The 24,298-nt window shown below is 43.3% G+C and overlaps 1 protein-coding gene across 1 annotated transcript in view; it reads right to left on the bottom strand.

The window, feature by feature from the left end:
• Positions 1 to 15,367: 15,367 nt before the first annotated feature.
• ARHGEF10 (Rho guanine nucleotide exchange factor 10) overlaps positions 15,368 to 24,298 on the bottom strand; it is a 97,391-nt gene continuing 88,460 nt past the window's right edge. The window contains exons 27-28 of the mRNA XM_056856664.1: positions 16,706 to 16,828; positions 15,368 to 15,897 (exon numbers count right to left, since the gene is read on the bottom strand). Of these exons, the coding sequence (XP_056712642.1) occupies positions 15,383 to 15,897; positions 16,706 to 16,828 (638 nt within the window). The 3' untranslated portion in view covers positions 15,368 to 15,382. The remainder of the gene's footprint in view (positions 15,898 to 16,705; positions 16,829 to 24,298) is intronic.

Here is a 24,298-nt window from a genome sequence, read left to right as displayed (position 1 = left end):
TTTACATTCCAATTCCAAAAAAAGAAGACATCAAAGACTGCAGCAACTGTCAGACCATTGCATTAATTTCTCACATGAGTAAAGTGATGCTCAAAATCTTACAACAATGACTGGTACTACATGTGGAACAAGAAATAACCAGATGTTCCAACTAGATTCAGAAAATGAAGAGGTACTATAGATCATATTGTAAGTGTACATTTGTTACCGGAGTACATGAGAAAATTTCAGAAGAAGATCAGCTCATGTTTCATAGGTGACAGAAAAGCTTTTGACTGTGTGGATTATGAAAAGCTATGGTGGGTTTAAACAGAAATGGGTGTGCCACAAAATCTGATTGGTTTGATGTGCAACCTGTTGCCATGTTGGAAGCAACTTGATAGCACTTAACAAACACACATAATTTGCCACTGGAAATGTGAACTTGGAATATCTGAATCAGTTCATTTTCTAATACTCAGAAGACATCTCTTTCTCCCTCAAAAACTGTTTTACAGTGATTCAGAGTATTTTAAACAAGTTAAATGGGAAACACTCACTTGCCAAAGAAAACTTTACATTGTATAAACCACAATCGGCACATAATACAACCAGATGTATAACCAGGACCAAAGATTTAAAAAACTGTCAATGTTTCTGTTGTCTTTAACGAAACTTCATTGCTGAAGGAAACTGCATTGTTGCAAATGAACATTGTACTTTCCTGAGTACAAAAAAACAGGAGAGTTACAGGATCTATTTTTTTTGCAATGGTTCCATAGATCCTGCATCTTATAGCAGGATCCTAAACATGTTTATGCCAAAGTAAATCATAGGCTGAATGTGCATACGCCACTTAAAGTAATCAAGCATCTGAGTCAACTGATTACAACTGACCACAGAGGTAAGTTAATTTCAGTCACATTTCAAACCTTTCTGTTTTTTTCTCAATGCAGGTATGATTTCAGCCTGAGTTCACTGGAGTTTGTTCTGAACTCAATAAAAGGGTTCAGGATTTGCAACCTTAGTGAAAGAAAAGCTCACAGCTTTTCTGAAATCCATTTTTAGCTTCTACTACCAAGGCCTCCCTGGATTTTCCCTTATAACAGGACGACTTAAGAATTCTGGCAAACTCCACTGTGCATGCTCTGTAGACATCCATTACCCTGTGCCCTCTGTTTACATGGGATTACTTTCTTTTGAGGTAAAAGCAGGGCACTTGCAAATGCTATATAATCCTGTTTTCCTGTAGGGCTGAATTGCCTTCACTAAGTATAGGTATGAAATGTCAGTCACAGAGCTGATTCCCGTAACTGGAAACCTAGAAATTACCATATGTGTAGGCGCATTAGTTTGCAAATACTCTGCTTTGGCCGAGGATTGAGGTCGGGGTAGAAGTCTAAATAAATAAATTTAACAAGTACATATATATATATATATATATGCAAATTATGCTCAATTGCTTCAGTCATCTTCCCCTGGGGTGAAATGTTGTCTCTGGCTATGCTAGGCTTTCTCTCCCAATAGAACTACACTTCCCAGGATTCCCTGTTCTACCACTTAAAATGTGCAATTAAGCTACTGGGGCTACACCATTTAATTGTGTGACCATTCTTTAATCACAAAACTGTTATAGACTATAAAGGTGTTTCTCGATTAGTCAAGAAGCACTTCTTGTAATTATTTTGAAAACAGGTAATTATGAAAAAAGCACCATCTTACAAGAGGCATCCCTCCCAACAAACTTCTCTGAAACACGAGGGGATGCCTCCCCCCCCAGATGATGCCTGCTACAACATACATGTGTATAATCTAAAAGCAAAGAGCAACTTTTTCTTTTTGCTTCAGAACACCTGGTTTTATCCAGTGCAAATGTTAACTGATTGATTAATCAATTCATCAACAAGTATGATTAACTGACCATGATTTCTTTAATTTTATGGCCAGTCCCAGTAGTTATGCTGTAAATGTGGATTTAGATAACCATTCACAGCGTGTTAGAAATTTATCATTCAGCACCTGAAATCTGGACCCAGGCAGTGTGTCAAATTCAGCAAACTAGTAGACTGAGCCCCATACCATTCCTACCTTACTATCTCTCTAGGGTTAAGGGACCATGAGAAATTGTCTCACAGGCCACTGTGAAATCCCAAGGGGCTCTGAGGCAACTCGGGGTGGGGTGCTAAGGCTCTCTTGTGCAAGAGCACTATGATTTCTATCAGGAAAAAAATGGGAGATTATTCCAGAGGCATCTTCAACATCATTCTCATTTTCTGGTGGGAGAGTCATTCAGAGAGAGCAGATCACAGCTCTCACGAGTTCCCTGCTTCCTTCTCCCAGGAGATCCTCCCCATCAGCAAATGGGAGGCCATTCCAGAAGCAGGGCCTTTCCCAAAATCCCGTTAGACCTCCTCTAACTAGCAGTGCCAGAGGTCAAAGAGGATCAGCTCCCCACACAGCTGAAGTCACCTCATGGTGACCCACCATGCTGCACTCAATGAATCCACAAACAATTTAGACATTCAGAACTGCCTGGGGTATAGTCATGCATGGAACTGTACCACCTCAGAAATGAACATGGGGACAGAGCATCATTCATTCGAGAGCACGCCACATCAAGCTCCCCCAGCACATGCAAATTTATTATGTAAGGGAAGAAGCTAGGCTAGAATACTTCCCCCTGATTTATTAAGCTTTGCACAGGTATGAAGAGTGTGAAGTAGGGTGCCTTCAAATAAGGACCTTCCACACACACATTCATAGAATCATAGAGTTGGAAGGATCTGTACAGGCCATCTAGTCCAACCCCCTACTTAATGCAGGATCAGCCTAGAGCATCTCTGACAAGTGCTTGTCCAGCCTCTGCTTAAAGACTGCCAGTGAGGGGGAGCTAACCACCTCCCTAGGTAGCTGATTCATGGGGTAGAACAGTCCTATTAAGAAGCGTAATAGGACAGATAGGATTGCACAGCAGGGAATAAATACTAAATAATTAATGGACATGATCCAGTCACAGTTAAGCACAATCTTACAAGGTAATGGGTGTTGAACCCTAAATGTCAGTGTGGTGCTGTGGTTAGAGTGCTGGAGTAGGATCAGGGAGACCTGGGTTCAAGTCCACCCTGTACCATGGAAGCTTGCTGGGTGATTTTGGGCCAATCCCTCTCTCAGGTTAACCCAACTCATGGTTGCTGTGAAGATAAAACAGAGGATGGGAGAATGATGATGTAAGCTGCTTTGGGTTCCCACTGCGGGAGCAAAGCAGGGTATAAGTATCTAAGTAAAGAAGTAGTGGGTTGGTTCCTACAACTGCAAACCGTAGAGCTCTGTGCTGCCAGAAGAGGCACCTACAGATTTGTAGGAGCCAGCATGATTCTTTACATCATCACCCATGCAGATGGCACTTCACAAAGCAACATAAAGACAGGTCCCTGCCCTAAGGAACTTGCAATCTAAGTTTGGGGGGGGGGACAAGAAAATATGTGAAGAATTCATTCAGAAGGGAATATGGGGAGGTTGCTGAAAGAAGTTAATGGTTGAGGTGAAGGAGGGCAGAATCATAGATGTTCTGGGGGAGGAGTTGCATGGATAATGAGACAAGGAAAAAAAAGACTATTTTTGTACAAGTCTTTAAAAATCAAATTATTTTTTAAAAAGCATACACAGTTGAATCAAAACAAGGGGATGTGAATATCAGTTTTCTTGCAAATATCTGTAAATGCACCTCTACAAAAATCAATTTTTACTTCCTTGGAGTTTTTTTTTAAAAAAAAACACCTATAAAACTATTATTACACCGAGTAGATTTTAGACCAGGTTGCATAAAACCTTATTTTCATCCCTGTTCCAGCCCACATTCCCTAAGGATTGCTAATCACCATGATGTAAGGCAATGTTTATTGTGTAACACCTCGATGGTTTGGTGGTTTTCAGAGGCTGAGACACTTTCTGATAAAACATTAATCGCAGAACAAAGGCTTTCAAGCCTCATATTTAACATGATTTGTTTTAAAATAAAAAGCCTTTGGGAGAATGGGGCCAAATCGCTTAGCATCCTGACAGGCCACAGGATGAAAAACCCACAAAAATAAAATTAAGCTTTCCGTGTTAGTTAGGTTTGGCAAACAGACCAGAGAAGATGTCTTTGCAGAGGACAATATGCTCAGGGCAGCTTGCCGTCCTAGTGAACTGGCCAGGCAGTGAAGTGGATTAATCAGGGTTGCGGGAAGAGAAGGAGGTGAAAACATGATTAGAAGTGACACAGTTCTAAATCTCCCTTAACGCACACACGCCGCCTGCCTCTCTCCCCCCACCCTTTCTGCACGCGATTCCTTCGCAATGCTACATAATTAACTGTTGCACCATGATCGCTTAGACAGACTAAACAATCCTTTCTGAGGATCCAGCAAATGCGGAGTGCCTGCCTGCCTCTCGCCCACCCTCTCCTAACACGGGTTAAACGAGCTCCTGAAAGCAAAGACAAAGCAAATGATAAGAAGGCGCCCGAGGAAAATGAAAGTTAATTCCTGCCTCTTATTGCCTGCCGGTTTCCTGGCGCGCGTTCTTCTAACGGGTGTATCTACGGGCCCCCGGGAGCAGCTCACCCAAATGCGAGCAATGCCAATAAAAATAAAGGAGAAGGGTGGTTTGCAGCCCTGGTAATAACGCAAACCAAGCGACCCCTGGGTCGATCTGCCTCCCCGAGTCAGAGATGCATCTGGCCATTGATGCCGGGAGGTTTTGCCTTGGATTTGCCACTCAATAGATGCACCTTTCCCCCCTCCGAATCCTCAAAACTCAACAATAAGCCCCCCCATGCAGAGTTTTGAGAATTTGTATGGGGGAAACGCGCATCTAGAGAGCGGCAGATCCGAGGCGCCAAGGCAAAACCTTCCGTGCGTAAACGGCCCCGGCTTTTGCGCAAAGGGAGAGCGGAGAGCCACATACCGTCCCCTCCAGCCAGCCTGTCAGGCAGGCAGCCCGGCCGCGGAGCAGCTCCATCCGCCGCGCCATCGCAGCGAGCCAGCCCCGCGCACGAGGCTCCGTCGGAGCGCGGTCTCCCGGGCGCCCTCCCCTTCCAGCCGCCGCCCGCCCGCCACCGGCTCCCAGCTCTGCGGGCAGGGGAGGCAGCGCGTCCTGCGCAAGGGCTGCGCGGGGGGGGGAAGGGGAGGAGGCGCGCGTCGGGCGGGGGCGCGCGTGCCAAAGACCGTGCGCGCGCGCGCGCTCCAGCGCCTGGGAATGGCTGGGCTCTGCCACCCGGCTGCCGGGGGTCAGTTTGCGGCCAGGTCTTGGCGGGAAGCCCTTTACTGGACAGGCCGGCCCGAGGCTCGTGGAGCGCCTTTACGGCCCTTTGTTCTGTGGCGCGGGAAGCGGAGGGCGATGGAAAACACACGCACACGCACGTCTTTCTAACACGGGATTTTCTCCTCCTCGGGTAGACAAAGGGCGACGACGCACGGGAGGGTTGGCCTCGGATTGGCCGCTCTCTACACGCGCGTTTCCCCCGGCCACATTCTCCAGGCTCAACCGTGAGCCCCCGTGCAGAGTTCTGGGGATTTGAATGGGGGAAATGCGCATCTAGAGAGCGGCCGGTCCGAGGCCAACCCTCCCGCGCGTTTGCGCCCGAAGCCTCCCGCGTGCTTCCAGACGCCTCCCGGGGCCCCCGCGGCCGCCTTTCGCTTTTGTCCCCGAGGACAGCAAACAGGGCAAACCTGTTGCTGCCCGCAGGGCGCGATGTGTGCCTGCCGGGCGGGGACGAGCCGCTCCGTCCCCGATGCGGCTGCAACGCCCCGGCTTTCGGCAGCGGCTGGCAGCCTTCCAAAACGGAAGGGTGAGATGAGCCCCTGCAGCCGGCTCGTTGCGGAACCCCGCGGGAACGGGGCCCCGGGCAAGCCTCGGGATGGGGATGGGGATGGTGAACAGGGCCGGGCCTGCCCAGCCCCTCGGCCTCTTCCTCCCAATCCAAGCGGCTCGCGCTCGCTTTTGTTTGCAGCGGGGCCCCCCGCGAAGGCAGGAGGGACAGACTCGAGCCGCAGGCCGACGGCAAGCGGGGGTCATCCTTGGCCAAGCGCGGACGCGCACGGCGTGGGGAGGACAATAGGTGCGGGGGCGCGGGAGGGAAGGGCGCCTCCTCCGCGCTTGCGAATCGCCAAGCAAGTCTCCTTTGGCCGTGTCCAACGGTAGGAAAAATGGGTTGGCCAAATGTTGTGTATGTATTTAGTACTACTACCCTACTAAATACATACATACATACACAACACCAAACTCGTGATGCTCCAACCGTGGCATCCCTTTCTGATAGTAAAGCAGAGCTGAGAATAAAGGCTAGGAAAATGGGTTGAATCTGGGCAACAGGAAGCAACTGGCCGGATTCAGTGCCTAGACACACACATCCCAAGGGCATATTGTATATCTATAACCAGGAGGGCTGCGAATTTCAAAGGGGGGACTACAACCACTGGGAAATCCCCCCCCCCATGCCCCAGAATCTATTAAACTCTCAGGGGTTTGAGCAGCTGATTTCCCTTTTTACTGATGTTCTCAACATTCCAGGGCCTCAGAAGAATATTTAGGCCTCATCAGACCAGGTTTTTAAGCCCCCCCCACTTTTGTTTAATTTACCAAGTTATATTTTTCTGCATACTCAGGCAACTAGTTCAAGTAGAGTACTTGCCAGGTTTTGTGACTTTCACAGTCCACCCGGGCTGGCTTACTATTATAGTGGTTCATTTTCAGAGCAATCATTCAAAGCATTGTTCCTAACTATAATACATCAAAGACACATACCTATAAAATTATTAATTGCTAAAATACCATGTTAAAACTTGATGAGCAGCTCCCAAATTCCTAGCAGAATAAGGCGATTCTAAAAATTAAGTCATTTTCTAAATTCAAATGCAGAGAAGTCTTCCTTGAGAAGGGGATTTTGCACATCACCAATGCAGGGAGTGCCCTGTTCCAGCCTTTCTCAGACAAAAATTCTTGAAAGGGTGGTATCTAGAGTACAGGCAGCTTGAAAATGCTGAGGCGTCAGGCTGAGAGAATCCTGCAAGGACAGGTGTTTGCTAGTATGTCTTGGACCTTACAATGAACACCTGTACCTTGAAGTGAGCTCAAAAAATAAGGTGAATCAGTATAGCTGGCAGAGCCAGTGTGGTATAATGGCAGAGTGCCAGGATCAGGGAGGCCCAGGCTCAAATCCTCTCTCAGCCATGGAAGTTCACTGGTTGATCTTGGGCCAACCACTCTCACTCAGCCTAATTTGCCTCACAGAGTTCTGGTTGTGATGACAGAATGGAGGAAGGTAGAATAATGTAAGCCATTTTGGATCCCCACTGGGGAGAAAAGTGGGGTATACTTTCCTGCATAAATAAATAGAGTGTTACTAGTATGTGCTCCCTAAGCTTGATTCCAGACAAGGAGTGAGCTGGAGCAGTTTGAAGCATATGGCTTTTTCATAGAAGAAAATTCCAGAATTAACTCCATGTGGTCTGACCCTTGCAGTTTTCCCCGTTCGCTCGCTCCTCAAGAGCCAGGTTTCCCTGTTCCCTGTTCTGTTCTTCCTTGTCACTGCTGGAATTCCCCTACCTCCGTTGGTCCCGACTGCTTATTTCCAGATAATTCTTTCAGCAAATCAAGATGTGGTGCTTCCTTCCTTTTCCCCTAAGAACAGTCAAAGCTGATGGTTAGTCAGATGGCCATTGACAAATGTTGACAAATGCAGGGTGACAATTGACATGCAGTGGTTGGACGTGGTCAGTGAAGCATAGGATTGGAACAAGCCAGCTAACAAAGTAGCACAAAGATGGAAAAGGAGAGTGGGAAAGCATTGACCCATTTATATAACCCAGATGTTGGATCCATCTCTAGTTTGGGTGGATCGTGCTTCCAGAATCATTTTAAAGATCGGACCATTCCATCTTCTTGCTTGGCTTTCTGTAGAACACAAGCTGTAAAGTAAAACATTAGCCAGCAATTCCTGTTTTATGCATGGCTTCTGGACTAGATGCCACACTAAAAGAAATCCACCTTTATTATACAAACATTGACTTATGTATAAGTATTTTCCTCCCACTGTAAAGTTATCTTATGCCCTGGAACTGGATAATGGGAAGTGATCACTGGATTATAGGCCAGTGATTTTTCCACACTCAAATTTGGTTGAATGCTCTATATTGGCATTCCCAGGGCAAAGTTAAAGTGCTGTTTTTTAGCCACATGAAATTCTGATTGAACTTTTCTTCAGATCTGAAGAAACAAGACCGTAGCTTTGGGTTTAATTTTTTTTAATGAATATTCTTATGTGTTACGAGTACAATAACACAGCTAGCATTAGTTGTACATCCCAATAAACCTAGGATCCTACCAAAATTATGTACTTTTAAATTCCGCTAATTTCAGCAGGAGAGATTTAAGTTTAGTTCTTCTGTTGAAAGCAAAGTAAAAACGAATTGAATGATGACCTGCATTAATATCACATCCTAACAAAGAGTACAGTAACAGACAACAATAAATCTTGTAACAAAAAATATCTGATCTTAATTCAGGAACTTCACTACCACATGATGAAAAATAATGTAGGCCTCATTCTGAATTTTCTGATTTTCTTTAATGAATTCAGTTATGAGTTCTTAAAAATACATTTCATAAAAATACAACAAACCATTTCACTAATGCAGTCCTGATGAGCGGTGTCTCCATATAATACAACCAGATGCAGAAGAACCTGACGAAAATTACATTTGACATCTTGCATTAATGACCTTCCTTCCTCTTTCGTTGCAGTGCTACAGTTCTCAAGCTCATGTAAACTGTCAATCACAAAGCAAATGCAAACCATGATGCCAAACAACTATTTTCCTTTCATTAAATTTTATTGTGTGATCGCAGCTGGAAGATGGACAGATCTTAGATCAAGTCCTGTATCACTGAAACAGTCAAGCTTGTGTTGACACTAATATCAACGCTGTGTAGACCAAAGTTTCTTTCAGAATTATTAGGGTTGGTTTAGACAACACAGCTTTTCCCCTCCACTGCAGAGTGACTTTGCAATTATAACATAGTTAAGATTGCCAACACTGTTCTGGCAGGGCTCCAGTGCCCTTGACGTCGACCTAACAGGTGCACATTAATCAAGCAAAGATTGTCAATGTGTTGTCAATCTTACTGTTGTGATTGTCTCTGGAAACTGCCACAATCACTGCCTGCCAGGTTCACACTCTTTATTCCTTTATAAACTTGCAGTTCAGTAGACCTCTCTCAGAATGGCATAGAGATCAAAGTGCGCCTTACAGGGACAATACCGTGAAAGACAAAGTATAAAGCAAAATTACAACGAACCTGTATGTATGGCAAATTTTGGAAACTTCAAGTTTTTTTCAACAATCAATTCAATTTATCTCAGAAAAGCATTCAAAGTTTGCTTGAATAGCCTCTTGAAGCACCAGCCCTGCTTCAATAATGATGCATTTGTACATTGTTAGCAGTTTTTCTTGGGGATAAGCTTTCCTTTATGAACATATGAAATTAATATTTCCCTTTCTTACAGAGCAGTTAAATCTGACTCCATCCTGTAGAATTTACTCTGTTTTTATACACATCTGCGTTAAGCAAAAAACTACAGGTAGGATCCTTTTTGTCTGTTATGCAAGCTTTCTACTTGATGGGATAGCTCTCTTCTGCATCCTGAAATTATACTGTTCTAGAAGGATCCACATGTTTTTAATAAATGTTTCCACCATCAGCTCATAAGCTCTGCTTTGTATGTGCTGCCTCTTGGCTTATGCCATGACAGCCCATCTAAGCCCTCTCATCAAACTGCAGGCAGCACATCAACCAGGTGTTCAAGCCTGTCAGGTAATGGATCTATCCCATTTTTGCAGCTTTTGGTTCAGTATTCTGATGGGCCTTGTGATAGACACCCATTAAACTCCAACAGCTCTTCAACATTTGCTGAATTGGTTAGGGATGCCGTTTGAACTAGGATGCATTCTTTGCTAACAATCCAGGGAATATTGTCGAAGGCTTTCACGGTCAGAGTTCATTGGTTCTTGTAGAACATCCAATGAATGTTCTGTTGTTTAAGCTTTAATTTAAAAAAATTACTCCATTTATATTCCGCCTATCTCTCCTATGGAGACCCAGGGTAAAAACACCAAATAAAAAATACCAGTTATGAAGATAGAAAGCCAGCAGGGATTGGAGGACTGTCCAGTGTGCTGCATGGAGTGTCACATGTATGACTGTCTAACTGATGGACAGAAGCCATGGGTGTGTGCTCAGTGCAAGGAGCTCCTGGCTCTCAAGCAGCGAATTCATTTTTTTTTTTTTTTTTAGACCAAGGTAGCTCAACTGGAGGAGCTGAGACAGGCAGAGAGAGAGGTGGATAAGGACTCTGGGAATGAAAATAGTTGCAGTCCCAGGGTGACGGCTCCCTGCCAATCACGGATGATGGAGCCCTTGGTGAAGGAGGTCATCTCTCCGAGGTAAGGGGATGTGGTACCTTAGAAGGGACCCCTTCCTTGGTGGATGAACCAAGGATCCTTGTGCTGAGGATATGCCTCTGAGGGGAGGGGGACTTCTTGTAGTGGGAGACTCAATTATTAGAAATGTAGACAGCTGGGTTTCTGATGGGTGCATGGACCGCATGGTGATTTGCTGGTGCAAAGGTTGTGGACATAATCCATCATTTAGATAGTTTGGTAGATAGTGCTGGGGTGGAGCCAGTGGTACCGTGGCACCGACGATGTGGGTCAGTGTAGTCCTGAGGTAATGGAATCCAAATTTAGGTTGCTAGGCGGAAAACTAAAAGTCAGGACCTCCAAGGTAGTGCAGGACCAGCTAGACAGGCACAGTTGGGGACTCTCAATGTGTGGATGAGATGGTAGTGTAATGAGGAGATTTGTTAGGAACTGGGCAACATTTTGGGACAAGCCAGTCCTGTACAAAAGAGACGGACTCCCCTTGAACCAGGATGGAACCAGACTGCTGGCATGTAACATAAAAAGGTGGCAGAGCAGTTTTTAAACTGAACCGGGGGGGGGGGGGATCTGAGAAGCATCCGGATCAGGAAGACTCATTGCAAATGGGCAAAGGGAAGAATGCTTCTGATGACACACATGGGGATGGGGTAGATATGGAAGGGGATGGTAAAGCAGGATAGCCACTTAAGGATGCCCAAGGGTACATGCCAGGCAAGTGAAAAGAGACTGAAGCTGGAGGGTGATTCAAAATATGAAAGGAAGTATATCTTCACACAATGCATAGTTAAATTGTGGAACTCCCTGCTCCAGGATGTGGTGATGGCTGCCAGCTTGGAAGGCTTTAAGAAGGGAGTGGACATATTCATGGAAGAGAGGGGTATTCACGGCTACTAGTAAAAATGATACTAGTCATGATGCACACCTATTCTCTCCAGGACCAGAGGAGCACGCCTATTATATTAGGTGTTGTGGAACACCAGCAGGATGCTGCTGCAGTCATCTTGTTTGAACCAGGTGCCTCTAGGACGCCCACAGACTGCTGGACTTGATGGGCCTTGGTCTGATACAGCAGGGCTTTTCTTATGTTATGTTCTTAACAGCTTACATTGTTCTCCTTTCATTGGTTTTATCCTCATAATAGCCTTGTGAAGCAGGATTAGGCTGAGTGTGCATGACTGGCTCAAGGTCATCCAGCAAGCTCCCACTGCCAAGTGGGGATTGCCAAATGGTCTCCTTCATCTGACACTAGGTATTCTATTACATTGGCTTTATCAGGGGCCCACATCACACAGAACATCAGAGCACCTCTGTGTTTTCCAAACTATGATAATACATATGGTTCCCAATAGGCTTTTAAATCATCAGTATATTAAAAACTCCAGGGAATCTTAATTGTGTATTTGCTTTTAAAGAGCCAGCATGGCATAGCGGTTAAGAGCAGCAGACTAATCTGGTGAACCGGGTTTGTTTCCTCACTCCTACATATGAATTCTGCTGGGTGACCTTGGGCCAGTCACAGATCTCTTAGTCTCACCTACCTCACAAGGTGCCTGTTGTGGGGAAGAGAAGGCAAATGTAAGCCACTTTGAGACTCCTTAAAGGTAGAGAAAAGCAGAGTATAAAAACCAACTCTTCTTCAAGTTCTTTCTGAGACATTTTTAGGCAGCAGAGTACAAAGTGTGTGTGTGTGCTTGGTAAACTTCTAATTATAAAATGAGAAGACCACAAATACAGCTTTGAAAGCTAGTTTATTCACAGGGGTTTTAAAAAAAGATTTTTCAGAGTTTATTTTGGACATAAATACAAACTTTTATGGCTCAGGTTATAACATTCATACTATTAAAGGTTAGCAAATATTTAATAAACTGTAGTGGTTATACACTAGTTCCCCTTCCTCCTGTTTTGCAAAGTCTTCTGTTTTCTCCAAGTTGAATCAGAAGCAAATCTGGTCCACCTAGCAACACAATCAACTATATTTGTTGACTAGAAATAGCTCAGCATTGGCTTGCGTCCAACACTGAAACAATGTGGTACCATTTTGCAATATAATACAAAGCAAATATTATATTTTCCTACTTGGTTACTGGTTAGTATTTTAGTTGATGTACAACTTTGTAAAATACTTTAAAGCTATTCTTTGCCATAATATCTAGCAGCATATACTTTGTAGATAGGTCTATACTTCATTACCAATACTCAACAGCAGGAATCCAAAGAACCGTTCGAGGGCCAAGATAGCCCAGTGGAATCTTTCACTTGGACAGCTGTCCCCCAAGCACTGCCCCAGATTGTTTTTGAAACCTCCATCAGATTTAATGACAAAATTTCCCACAAAGAACAGGAGAGCTGCTATTCAAGGACAAGTTCACACCTTTGCAACAGCTTCACAGTTCTTGGGATCTTGGCAAATGGCAGTAAAAGTCAACGAGTAAGCTTAACCAGCTACATAATTCTTTTATGGCTGTAACCTTGACTCTCACATGCTCAAAGTTGTTATTAATAGGTGGGGGGAGATCAACCTCACTCCCATTTGAACTGACATTCCAAAGGAATGGGAGCACACAATGTGCAAACAATTAAGTGCCTAAATTCCATTGGAATTAATTGATTTTAGGAATAATTGATCTTTGCTGGATTGTGCCTAAGGCATCTGCTTGATTCAGATCAGAGCCTTTTTTGTTTCAAAAGCATGTGTAGCAGCGACAGTACTCAAGTCAAAAGAATTTATTTAAGCATACGTAAAGAATGGGCAGAAGCTGTATATAACTGGGAATTGATCTAAGAAGCCAGGGTTGGAACTACTATGGTTATTTCTAGCTTTCATAAATATCGAACAGCTCTCTTTTTGACCTGTGTCCTTTGATTCAGTAACACAGGACTTCGGGCTCACTTCTGCTTCTGAATATCTGCTCAATAACATTTTGCATGAACTGCTGGCTCTTGTATCTGGTCCTGGATCAGATCAGACACCACTGAACTAAGGAGCACACAGGGTTTATGCAGATGTGACTATGTGTCAGTCACAAATGTCACATTGCTAGCCAGCATACAGAAGTGTGAATAATTCTCACACCCTCTCTATCTAGGACCAAGGATACTGATCTCATGTTCCCACCTTCTTCATTCGGCAGCGTCTATCATTTGCTGATACTGGAGGCTGAATTAGATGTGACATTACTGGATCTATGAACTGATCTCCTGGAAGTAGCAGCTGGTATGCATGTGTCAGATTAGTGCCACAACGTGGGAAGAAGAGACTTTAACCATTTCTGTACACACAATCTGCCCAATCTTACACTAGAAACAGCAGAATCACATCTAAATACTGACGTTCTAACAAGATTTCTATTGTTTCAATATTTATTGACCAAGTAAAATGTGTGATGCCAGATGTGTGATCTTCATGCAAAGAATTTCTTCAGCACTATCAGAAAGGTATCTTCCCAAGCTGAATTCCCCACTGAAATGCCTCCTGTATCAAGGACAAAATGATGCAATTAGGCATGACCCCACTACTCACAGCCAGTGGGGTAATCATTGTTGAAGGTCGCCACCAGTTCTACTGTCCTATTCATCTAAGTTCAATAATCTTCACAGGTCCAAGAGTAACCCATTGTGCAGTTTATGGCAGAACCCGCTTCTTGCTTTCCAGCAAGTTCCAGGCTCCAAGAAGGCTCATACCTCATGAAATGGCTGCCAATTCCACCTTGCAGTTGATTGGAGAAGACAGAATGGCTCCTAGCTTCAAACAGGAGCATGCAGGGCATGTACCTGTTGACTGAGTTAGGCTAGCCTGCATCATGCTCTAATGAAATAAATTCTCTTTCTTTGCAATATGGCACAATGGCAGGCTTCTTTCCCTCACATATTATGCAGTGGATTTTACTTACAGTCATGGTTAAAGTGAACATCAGTCGACCTTAGATGAAAGCTTGCATTAATAATGTGCAATTTCGGCAGGCATTTGAGATATTTGTATAGTACTGAACTCAATTTCGCCTTATGAGGCCATCATGGTCTCTTCATGTTATGGTTCTTTTGTTAGACTTACACTTGTTTTTCTGCGCTCCTGCCCCTCACCACAATTGAAAACATATACAATTTACACATCAGTGGCGAACATTCCATTGCCAGCAACAGAATGTACAATGAAAGGGCTGAAACAAAACCTGTTAAATATATCTACTGCTTAACTAAAATCTGTGTTCAGTGTAGGAGGATCAACTGGTAAGAAAGCTCTAAAAGAACATGTGTAAAACATATATTTCATGTCGAATTTTTACACTTATTTTCTGCATAGATTTAAATACTGGACCTTAAAATTAGAATTGTTTGTTTAAAAGGTGTATAAATCTAAAACAAATATTTTTCTAAGTTACATTTGTGTGTGTGTGTCTTGAGGATTATACATGACAAATTATCTATGCACTCTGGAATTGAGACTGTAGTGGAATAGTTATTGCTCAAAAACCTTGGGTAAAACATGCAGCACATGCTTGATATTGCTTAGTAAGGAGAGGTTACATCAATGGAATAGTATTTGTTTCTTGTCTCTCATGTAGTGCTCTAGGCCATAAAATTGGAATATAAATAATGGCAACATTGTAAAAAAATAGCTCAAAATGAACTAGTAATAAAGTTATATTTCTGTTATACAGATAGAATTAAGAGTTAAGCATTTTCAGCACAGTTCTTAAAGGGAGGTCTTGGGATATCTTTAGAGGTCTTATTTGATCAATCAGTCCTATTGACATCTACATAACTAGTCATATAGTAGACCTTTGTGAAGATGGGCCTTAGCTTAGAACTCCTTTTGAAATGACAAAACCACCACGATTCTCTTTTGAAGAAGGATCATCATGATGAATTTAGACTTGGAGCTAAAGCAGATGTCTTTCACAGAGTCAAACCGTGTCATGATTTTAGATATTTAAGAGTGGAATCTGCCAAATCATCACAGATGAAACCAATTCGTCCGGTCGCTGTGGCTTACACTTTCTGTTCACTCTTCTATGCCCTTGGCCTCCAGAGATGACTAACACAGAGATTGCTTTCCCTTCTTTGGATCTACGTTTTTTACTTTGATTAAGAGCGACATCTTTCAAAAGCTCATAGACAGCACTCTCCTCGGGCCTGTGTTCGGTGGTGGAGGATCCATGAGATAACGTTAGAGACCCTGAAGAGGAAGACATGTCACTTTTTTGAGCAATAGAGACTACTGAATCTCCTAGCCAAACTGCATTTTCATCTGCGTTGCTGAGGGAGGGACCGGGCTGCTCACTGTGAACAACGTTCTTTTGGTCATCGTCTTTCGATGTTGAGTGAGGTCGACTCATACTATGCCTTGATTTGCTTTTGCTTCGCTTGTTTGTCACAGAGGCCATCATGAGGAATTTAACTGGGCCATTATGTGCGTGGTAAGAGACCATTCCCCTCCCTGCAGGCAAAAGACATTTAATTAAGAAGGATTCTCATTACCCTGGCCATTATTTGGCTAGCCATTAAATCCTCAGAACAAGAAATGAATGAAACTATGCCATGTTACAGTGCCTTTACACCAAGGTCAAACATGGGTTGGTGACCATCATCCTTGCTGTGGCACCACATAGTTGGCTTCAAAGCAGAATTGCTGAATTCCTATTGTCCCTATAATATTCGCCCTTTGTCCATAACATTTAGATAAAGTCACCAAATGGTCTGGTGTCATCATACTGAGTTTCCCTGTCTCTGCCATCTGCAACCAATGGGGAAAGGGAACCCCCCCCCCCCAGTAGGAGGATTGGACAGTCACAGTGTTTGGTGGCTCCTGGGTAAACTCCTTCTTTACACAACAGGGAGCTAGATTCTGCCACCACTCCCTGCTCACACTTCTAGAGTAAAGCATGTGAACAAAATTAAAATGCATTAGAAAAGTTTGAAAAAAGGAGCCCACCATATACCAGTAACTTTCTGACCCTAGTACAAGTCAGAAAAAAATGAGGACACTCAGAGCTAAAGTTGACATACAGTTCATGCTTTGTTCTCTCTGTTTTCACAACAGCATGAGTAAAGAGGTCAGCTGACTTGTTTTACTTGGCCTTTCTGCTATCTTAACATTGCATGCTTTCTTCCCAATCCACACAGCCAAAGGCCTTGTTTTCAATCAATCTTACCCCACCCTTTATCTCTTTACATAATGGTGCTGGTCTCACTGAAGTTAAGTTCTTTCTTAGGCCACAGAAGATTAGATCAGATAGTCTACTTACCAGTTACTTTTGGGATTCCCTGCAAACGAGGAACTGGGAGTGCTACTATAATCCCTAGATTTGTCCCAACCAGTAAAAGGCCATGGCATGCTAACAAGCTGGTTACAGAAACACGATGTTGTCCTGCAAGATTTAAAGGGCACTGTATTACTCTATGATCTTTGCTATTACAAGACTAATCTGCAAACAAACTGACAACATATATATATAACATCCTGCTTTAGTAAAGCTGTTTTTGCAAAAGCGGAACAAATCATAACGTTGGTGATTCCATGTCCCGTCGGTGAAGCAATGGCATTCTACAAAATTGTATAAAACATTGCAATTGAACCCTGGCGTTTTTGAGATCTTTTGAAAGGACAACTAACCTTATTTTATAGTAATATAAATCAATCAAGGACTGACAGATATATTTTACAATATGCATGCGGGTTCAAAAGGACTTCTCTACAGCAACCCTGAATACATGTTAGATTAGAATGCAAACGACTGCTGTTTTAACAGTAAGTATAACATTGTTATGGGAGCACTACCGTTTCCCTATTAGGGCAGAATGCGGACAGTCCCATTCTGCTCCTAAAAAACTGTGCATCTTCAAGGGACGAGGGCTTAATTGAAGATCACCATTAATGAGTGAGAGATGCTGTCTGCCTATACGTTTGAATGCCCGAGTGCTCCATCAGAACTGATCAGAGGGGCAGCCTTAAATGAAACTGAAAAGTCTGCCCTTGCAGCCAAAAGGTGCCTGACACTGAGCTGATCTCAGCTGGATAGAAGAGGAGAGTGGAAGGCGCATCTGTCAGGGAGAAGTCATTAGATCTCCCAAATAATGCCAGAAGCACCAGCTGAGAGTTGTTTGTAAAAGTCAAGGTACACAACCAGGCATTAATAAAACAGTCTCTTAGGAAACAAGAAAACTGCAATGTGGAAGGCAGGTATAACAACAGCTTGAAAATTCTGGAAGGGGAAAGCTATGGAAATCTGTTTCCCCTAATTTGCAAATATTTACATAATTTTTAATACATTAAAATTGCTTTTAATAAGTATAATATTATTAAATTAGATGTAAGAAAATCATAATTTTAAGAAGTAATAAACTGTAAGTCCCTACGAAACTCCCCACCCACACGGTCGCTGTCTACTGTGAAGTGAAAGCAAGAAACGAGGGGCCCGCACCAAAACACAATGAAGGCAAAAAACAATTATTGGGGCAAGGGAATTATATTTTAATAAATCCTGTAACCCCTATATGTTTCACACAAGCTTCTTCAGGGGGATCTTTCTCCACTTCAGAGTCCCATGCAAGCATCAAGCAATTGTGACACAATTGAAGAAGCTTGTGCAAAATACATGTCATTCATGCAGGGGAAATTTGAGCTTGGTTTGCTGCACAGTTTTCTGCTCCGAATTCTCAAACATCATATGCATGAGGGTCCCCCCTCCCCAATTCCAGGAGTACCTTGTGATTAATTAGGCATCCCCAGTGAATCACAGAGCTTCAGAGTTCCTCCCCCTGAAAACGCAGCCTTGTTGCACTTTACTTGGAGGGGGCGGGTCAACTCTTAAAGGGACTGTGTGCTTTTGATGGTTATTCCTCCCCACCTTTCTTCTACAGCTTCCTGCTGGGAGCTGCCTTACAACCTCTGCAACCTCTCTTCGGTGTCTTCCTGCACATTTCATGAAGGTTTAATTCCCTCTTTTGTGTTTTGCTTTGAGGAAAGGGGTTGGATGGGAGGAACAGATACATGGTAGGGAGAAGCCAAAATGGACGTGGGTAGAGAAACCCGAAGTTAAGAGCTATGCATGGAAATTGGGGAAATTTGCATTGCTTTTGCCTCAAAAAGGTAAAGGTAAAGGTCCCCCGTGCAAGCACCGGGTCATTCCTGACCCATGGGGTGACGTCACATCCTGACGTTTACTAGGCAGACTTTGTTTACGGGGTGGTTTGCCAGTGCCTTCCCCGGTCATCTTCCCTTTACCCCCAGCAAGCTGGGTCCTCATTTTTCCGACCATGGAAGGGTAGAAAGCTGAGTCAACCTTGAGCAGGCTACCTGAAACCGACTTCTGTCAGGATTGAACTCAGGTCATGAGCAGAGCTTGGACTGCAGTACTGCAGCTTACCACTCTGTGTCACAGGGCTCCTTGCCATGAAGCAGTATTTAAATTCATTCTTAAATTCATTCTAAATTCATTCTAGTACTGCGGAGGAAGAACGAAGCCAGACCGAGGTCACGTCTGAAGGTCGGTGAAATCATGAATAATGCAAAGGAAGCCTCAAAGCAGTCCAGCAGGGACTGTGAAGTAAATACCCCTGCATAAATGGCCATAGTGTGAAATGAGCAACATCTGGATTTTTCATGTGGATGCAGCTTCCATGCATGTTGGACCAGAACCCTGGAAAAATCAGGATTCTCATTCATGTTAACGGAAGGTGTACTCTCATAGCAAATCCACACACTGTCCAGCTCATAAGAGACAGCAACTGCGTGGATCAATGGTCCACAGAAATGGATAATGGTCCATTGGAAAGGAGAAAAACACCAATTCCTGGCATTGGTGTAAAAGTATACACAGTTCAAAGTGAACATTACTAAAAGCACTTTATGGTTTGGTTCTAAAATTTAGGGCTTAAGTTATTGACAAACATACTTATCACACTGCTATGAAGAGTCCTCCACGTATATCTTTTGAGTTTGTTTTTCTAAGTGCATGATCCATGTGGATCTGCTACAAAATGTGCACTTTGGTCCTAACTTCTGTGGACATGGTCAAAAAAGAACTATGCATATCTGACACATTTTCCAATCCTGCAACATTCTACCACCTTATAAGCATGCAAACCAGCTGTGCTATATGCCACGATCTGCTGGGGGTAGAACACATTTGTAATATGGTGTGGGAAACTGCTGCACACGGGGATAATTCAGAGCATGCTACATGGGTGACGAATAGTGTTGCCAACTCTGAGCTGGGAAATTCCTAGAGTTTCGGGGGTGGAGCCTGGGTAGGGAATAATGCCATTGAACCCCCTTCCAAAGCAGCCATTTTCTCCAGGGGAACTGACCTCTATAGTCTGGGAGACTTCCCACCAGGAGGTTTGCAACCCTAGCGGAGAGATTATCTAGTGCTCAGTCTCCAAATGCACAAGGCCTTACCCATGAAAGAAGGAAGCATAACTCAGAGAAGTTTTTGGCCTTTATGAGACAGGGCACCAGCACAGAGAACCCAATATCAATTTTTCAACGAGCAGGAATGCCGCTCTGTGCTAGCGGCAGAAATCAGATTGCCAGCTGTTTCCATGGCCACTGCCCACCCTCTCAGTAACTGTTGTCAGTTTTAGTGTGGGGAAATCCCAGCACCCCAGCTGTGAAAATCAGCTCCTTGGAGGTGCTGAGGGCAGCTGTGTGTTGGGATGTCGAACAGCTCATTTTCACAGTAGGCCTGGTAGCTTCCTTCTTATTTGGGTATAAAAATTAAAGGCTACAATAAAATCCCTACTGGCAGCCGCGCTTTAAGCAAAATAATTGAAGGCACGACTGATACTAGGATATAAGTTATGGTCAGAAGGATTTGGCCAACCCACTGTTTTGCTTGAGCCACTGCCAAACAGCTGGCTGTGCTTATATCAGTTTTTTTCACCCCTGATACTCCTGTTTGTTTTGGAGCTGAGAGTTGCCTGTTGCACTTCCTTGTCCTGGGTATGTGGACACATGGAAGACTGATCATCAGTTGACCTTTAATATCTTCCTTAGTTGAGGACATGGATGAGATGGCTACAGCAAACCCTTGTAAGTAAAAGTGGCTCTTTTGAAATAGTGATATTGCAGTAAAGATTGTGCTTCTCCAGCTGTCAAATAACAGAAACCAAAATATACAAGAAGGAGTTGCTTTTTATATGCCAATTTTCTCTTGCTTTTTAAGGAGAACCAAACTGGCTTACAATCTCCTTCCCTTCATCTCCCCACAACAGACAGGTAGGCGGGGTTGAGAGAACTCAAAGAGAACTGTATCTAGCTCAAGATCACCCAGCAGGCTTCATGTGTAGGAGTGGGAGGCCAACCTGGTTCACTAGATTAGAGTCCGCTGCTCATGTGGAGGAGTGGGGAATCAAACCTGGTTCTCCAGATTAGAGTCCACCACTCGTAACCACTACACCACACTGGCAAATATGTATGTGCACATGAATACACACCCCAGTTATGCACAAAAATATTTTTGATCACTTGTTTTAGGTCAACAACATTTTAACATAACTGTGTTATAACTGTGAACCTAATCCTGGTTCGGTTTTTACCTTTGCTGGAACATGCACAATATTTTGATGACAATAACATCTGGAAAAGGGCAGAGGACTCAAGGCCTGTCATGGCACAACGTGACTACAGCAATCTCTAACCGGTGATTTGTGTCAGCAAAACAACATTGTTTCCACATGTAAAAATCACAAGTGATTATGTAGCAATCTAACATCTTGAAAGCAGAAGGCAAGTTTGGGAATCAGTGGTTGGAAGTGAGGTCAAACGGAAATCCCCTGCTCTTAAAATGATGGAACTGTTGGGAAATGAGGAAACACCTGTACTGAGACATGAGCTTCTAAAAAAACCAACATCATTAATATAAAGTGGAAAATGTACACAATTATTTCTATGTGCTTTTCTAGATGGGTAAATATTGTACAGTGCGCAGCTTTGTACATTTTATTTCTACTCCTGAATCATTACTGTTCAGTTCAATACATGATCATTTACATTTCTTAAGGAGCATTTTATGGATAACATAACCAGGATCCGAGCTGCTAAGATTCTGAAAGAGCCAGAATCCTACAACAACTTAATTTTAACTAGTCTCCATTAACACCCCTAATCTGAGTAGCAAATGAAAGTAATCTTTGACTAAGTAACTACATCAATGTGAAGCTATGCTGGGCACAGTGATGCACATATAAGGACACAATTGTACTTTCCAGGCTTTGTACTTTCCAGACTTTTATATATTGAAATGCTATAATCACTGACACACCAAACATAGATGCTATGGTGCAATAACAGAATGTATATGACACAATATTCAGGATGCTGCATGTACAGTAAATCTTCTTGGCACTCCTTACTATAACTGTGTGGCATTAAGCCTATATTATTTATTTATTTACAAAATGTGTACTCCGTATCTCTGCCATTACAAAAGGAGTTGTTTTTTATATGCCAATTTCCTCTACCTTTTAAGGAGAATCAAACTGGCTTACAATCTCCTTCCCTTCCTCGCCTCACAACAGAAACCTTGAGAGGCAGGTGAGGCCGAGAGAGTTCAGAGAGAAATGTGACTGGCCAAAGGTCACCCAGCTGGCTTCAGGTGGAGGAGCAGGGAACCAAACCTAGTTCACCAGATTAGAGTCCACTGCTCTTAACCACTACACCATGTTAATGTTAACAGTTAAAAATATATATATAAAAAACATAAAAGCAGCAATTAAAACATTGGGTAGGAAGGAGGAATCATTGAGGGAATGCCAAACAAAACAAAAAAGTCTTCACCTAATGGCAGAAGACAGCAACAAAACGGGGACAGATTAATCTCGCTGGGGAGAGAGTTCTAGAGCTTTGGTGCCATGACAGAGCGGCCACTCACCGAATCTCATAATTATTATCTCCATATTATACTACAAAGTTGTGGCTGAGGCGGAGGGAACAATACATCGTCTAATGTTATCCACTGAATTGTGGTCAAGGTTAAATTCCAATGTCCTTGCTCCTAAGTCTCACTCCCTGGCTACAGCTTTCACACCACACTCTAATCTAGGACTTATCTCTTGAGGTGGCAGATTAAAGCTTTTCTCCGCAACTAATCCTAGAGACAACTGAACAGTATTATTATTCTGAGTTCCAAAAGGTTATCTAAAGAAGATCACTAAATGATCCTTCTGCATTGCCAGATCTTGCTCAAAACCATATTTTCCCTTTCTGGTTGTACTTGCAAAATTAAAAGTTGTGAATTTACAACTCGGCAGTACCAAACTATCTTTATTGTGCTTATAAAGCTTTTCATAAAACTATTAAAATCCATTCTCTTCTTTAGATATTCCATTATGAAGGCCACTTGAGATTTAGAAGAGGTGAAGGCCTGTTACAAAAAGGAAGCTTGTTGTGCTCATTCTTTTCCCCAGTGAGGAAATGCTGTGTTTCCTGGAAACTGAGGGAGGCAGGAAAATGTATTTGTTACATTACAAGATAATGGAAACTGCCCTTTGTTACATAGGTAAGATGACATCAGTTGTAAAAGGAACAAATGAAGAATTCCTTCAGAGTCAGCAGAATCGTTGTGTAGAAATGGATGCTTTATGAAATCAGAAAAAAATACTAGGGAATGATGTTCTGTTGGGTAAACTAGAGGACTGTGGACTGGACTGGACCCTAGGATAGTTAGGTGGATAGAGAACTGGTTGCAGAACCGCACTCAAAGAGTAGTTGTCAATGGCATTTCATCTGAATGGAGAGGTGTCCAGTGGGGCGCCATAGGGTTCGGTTCTGGGCCCGGTACTTTTCAATATTTTTATAAATGATCTGGATGAGGGTGTGGAGGGACTACTCATTAAATTTGCAGATGCCACCAAATTGGGAGGAGCAGCGAACACACCAGAAGATAGAGATAGAATTTAACGAGATCGGAACACACTGGAAAAATGGGCAGATGTGAACAGGATGCAGTTCAACAAGGATAAGTGCCGAGTTCTACATCTGGGTAACAGAAATGGGGGACATGCATACTGGATGGGGGATACAATTCTGGGGAGCAGTGTGTGTGAACAGGATCTTGGGGTACGGGTGGACCGTAAGTTAAATATGAGCAGCCAGTGTGATGCAGCGACAAAAACAAATCCAAATCACAAGATGTCATAGGTCCGCTGTACACTGCATTGGTCAGGCCGCACCTGAAGTATTGTGTGCATTTCTAGAGGCCTCAGGGGTCTGGAGACCAAGCCCTACGAGGAAAGGCTGAGGGAGTTGGGAATGTTTAGTCTGGAGAAGAGGAGGTTGAGGGGGGACATGATTGCTCTCTTTAAATATCTGAAGGGCTGTCACTTAGAAGAGGGCAGGGAGCTGTTCCTGTTGGCAGCAGAGGATAGGACTTGTAATAATGGGTTTAAATTGTGGGAGGAAAGGTACCAGCTGGAGATTAGGAAAAAAAAAATTAAAGTAAGGGTTGTTCGACAGTGGAATCAGCTACCTAGGGAGGTGGCGAGCTCCCCCTCACTGGCAGTCTTTAAGCAGAGGCTGGACAAGCACTTGTCAGGGATGCTCTAGGCTGATCCTGCATCTAGATAGCCTCTAGATGGCTTTATGAAGAGTCTCTGATGTTCATGACCAGATAGACTATGTAAGACTCTTACAACTAAACTTGGGCTGGCTAGGTCAGTGCAATAAACATGGATGGGAAATGCAAGATTTACTGGAAGCCAGGACCATAGTTATGTATGACTTTATACAGATGTATATACTTCATTCTTTTTTTTTTTACATAAAAAATTTATATCCTGCTTTTCTGCTCAATGAGGGCTACCAAGGCAGTTAACAACAAAGCTTTATAAAAACATGT

Source organism: Euleptes europaea, chromosome 10, assembly GCF_029931775.1.
Source record: "Euleptes europaea isolate rEulEur1 chromosome 10, rEulEur1.hap1, whole genome shotgun sequence".
Lineage (NCBI taxonomy): Eukaryota > Metazoa > Chordata > Lepidosauria > Squamata > Sphaerodactylidae > Euleptes > Euleptes europaea.
Note: the sequence above shows the minus strand (reverse complement) of the source record. Positions and strands in the feature narration are given on the sequence as shown.